The following is a 337-nucleotide window of genomic DNA, read 5'->3' as shown; positions in this document are numbered from 1 at the left end:
GCCTCCACCGACCACGAAATGGATGTTGGGCAAACGAGAGGTTCGGCCCACCGAGCGTATCAAAGTGAAGCACGTCGATTACAACACGAGCCTGAGCGTCAGGATGGCCACGAGAGCCGAATCGGGCAAGTACAGCATAATCGCCGAAAATATAAACGGCNGAGGCGTTCGTGAAGGTGACGGTACTGGACGTGCCGAGTCCGCCTCAAGGGCCGCTCAGAGCGTCCGACGTGCACGCCGAAGGATGCACCTTGACGTGGAAATCGCCGGAAGACGACGGTGGCCAACCGATAGAAAAATACGTCGTGGAGAAAATGGACGAAGCGACTGGCCGTTG

The 337-nt window shown here is 57.7% G+C and overlaps 1 protein-coding gene across 1 annotated transcript in view; it reads left to right on the top strand.

Annotated features, from left to right (window-relative positions):
- Positions 1-337, top strand: part of LOC102673865 (twitchin) — a 74,242-nt gene that overhangs the window by 56,735 nt on the left and 17,170 nt on the right. The window contains 2 exon segments of the mRNA XM_031511717.1: positions 3-159; positions 161-337. Of these exon segments, the coding sequence (XP_031367577.1) occupies positions 3-159; positions 161-337 (334 nt within the window).

This window comes from Apis dorsata, unplaced genomic scaffold (genome assembly GCF_000469605.1).
Source record: "Apis dorsata unplaced genomic scaffold, Apis dorsata 1.3 scaffold_344, whole genome shotgun sequence".
In the NCBI taxonomy this organism is placed as follows: domain Eukaryota; kingdom Metazoa; phylum Arthropoda; class Insecta; order Hymenoptera; family Apidae; genus Apis; species Apis dorsata.
Note: the sequence above shows the minus strand (reverse complement) of the source record. Positions and strands in the feature narration are given on the sequence as shown.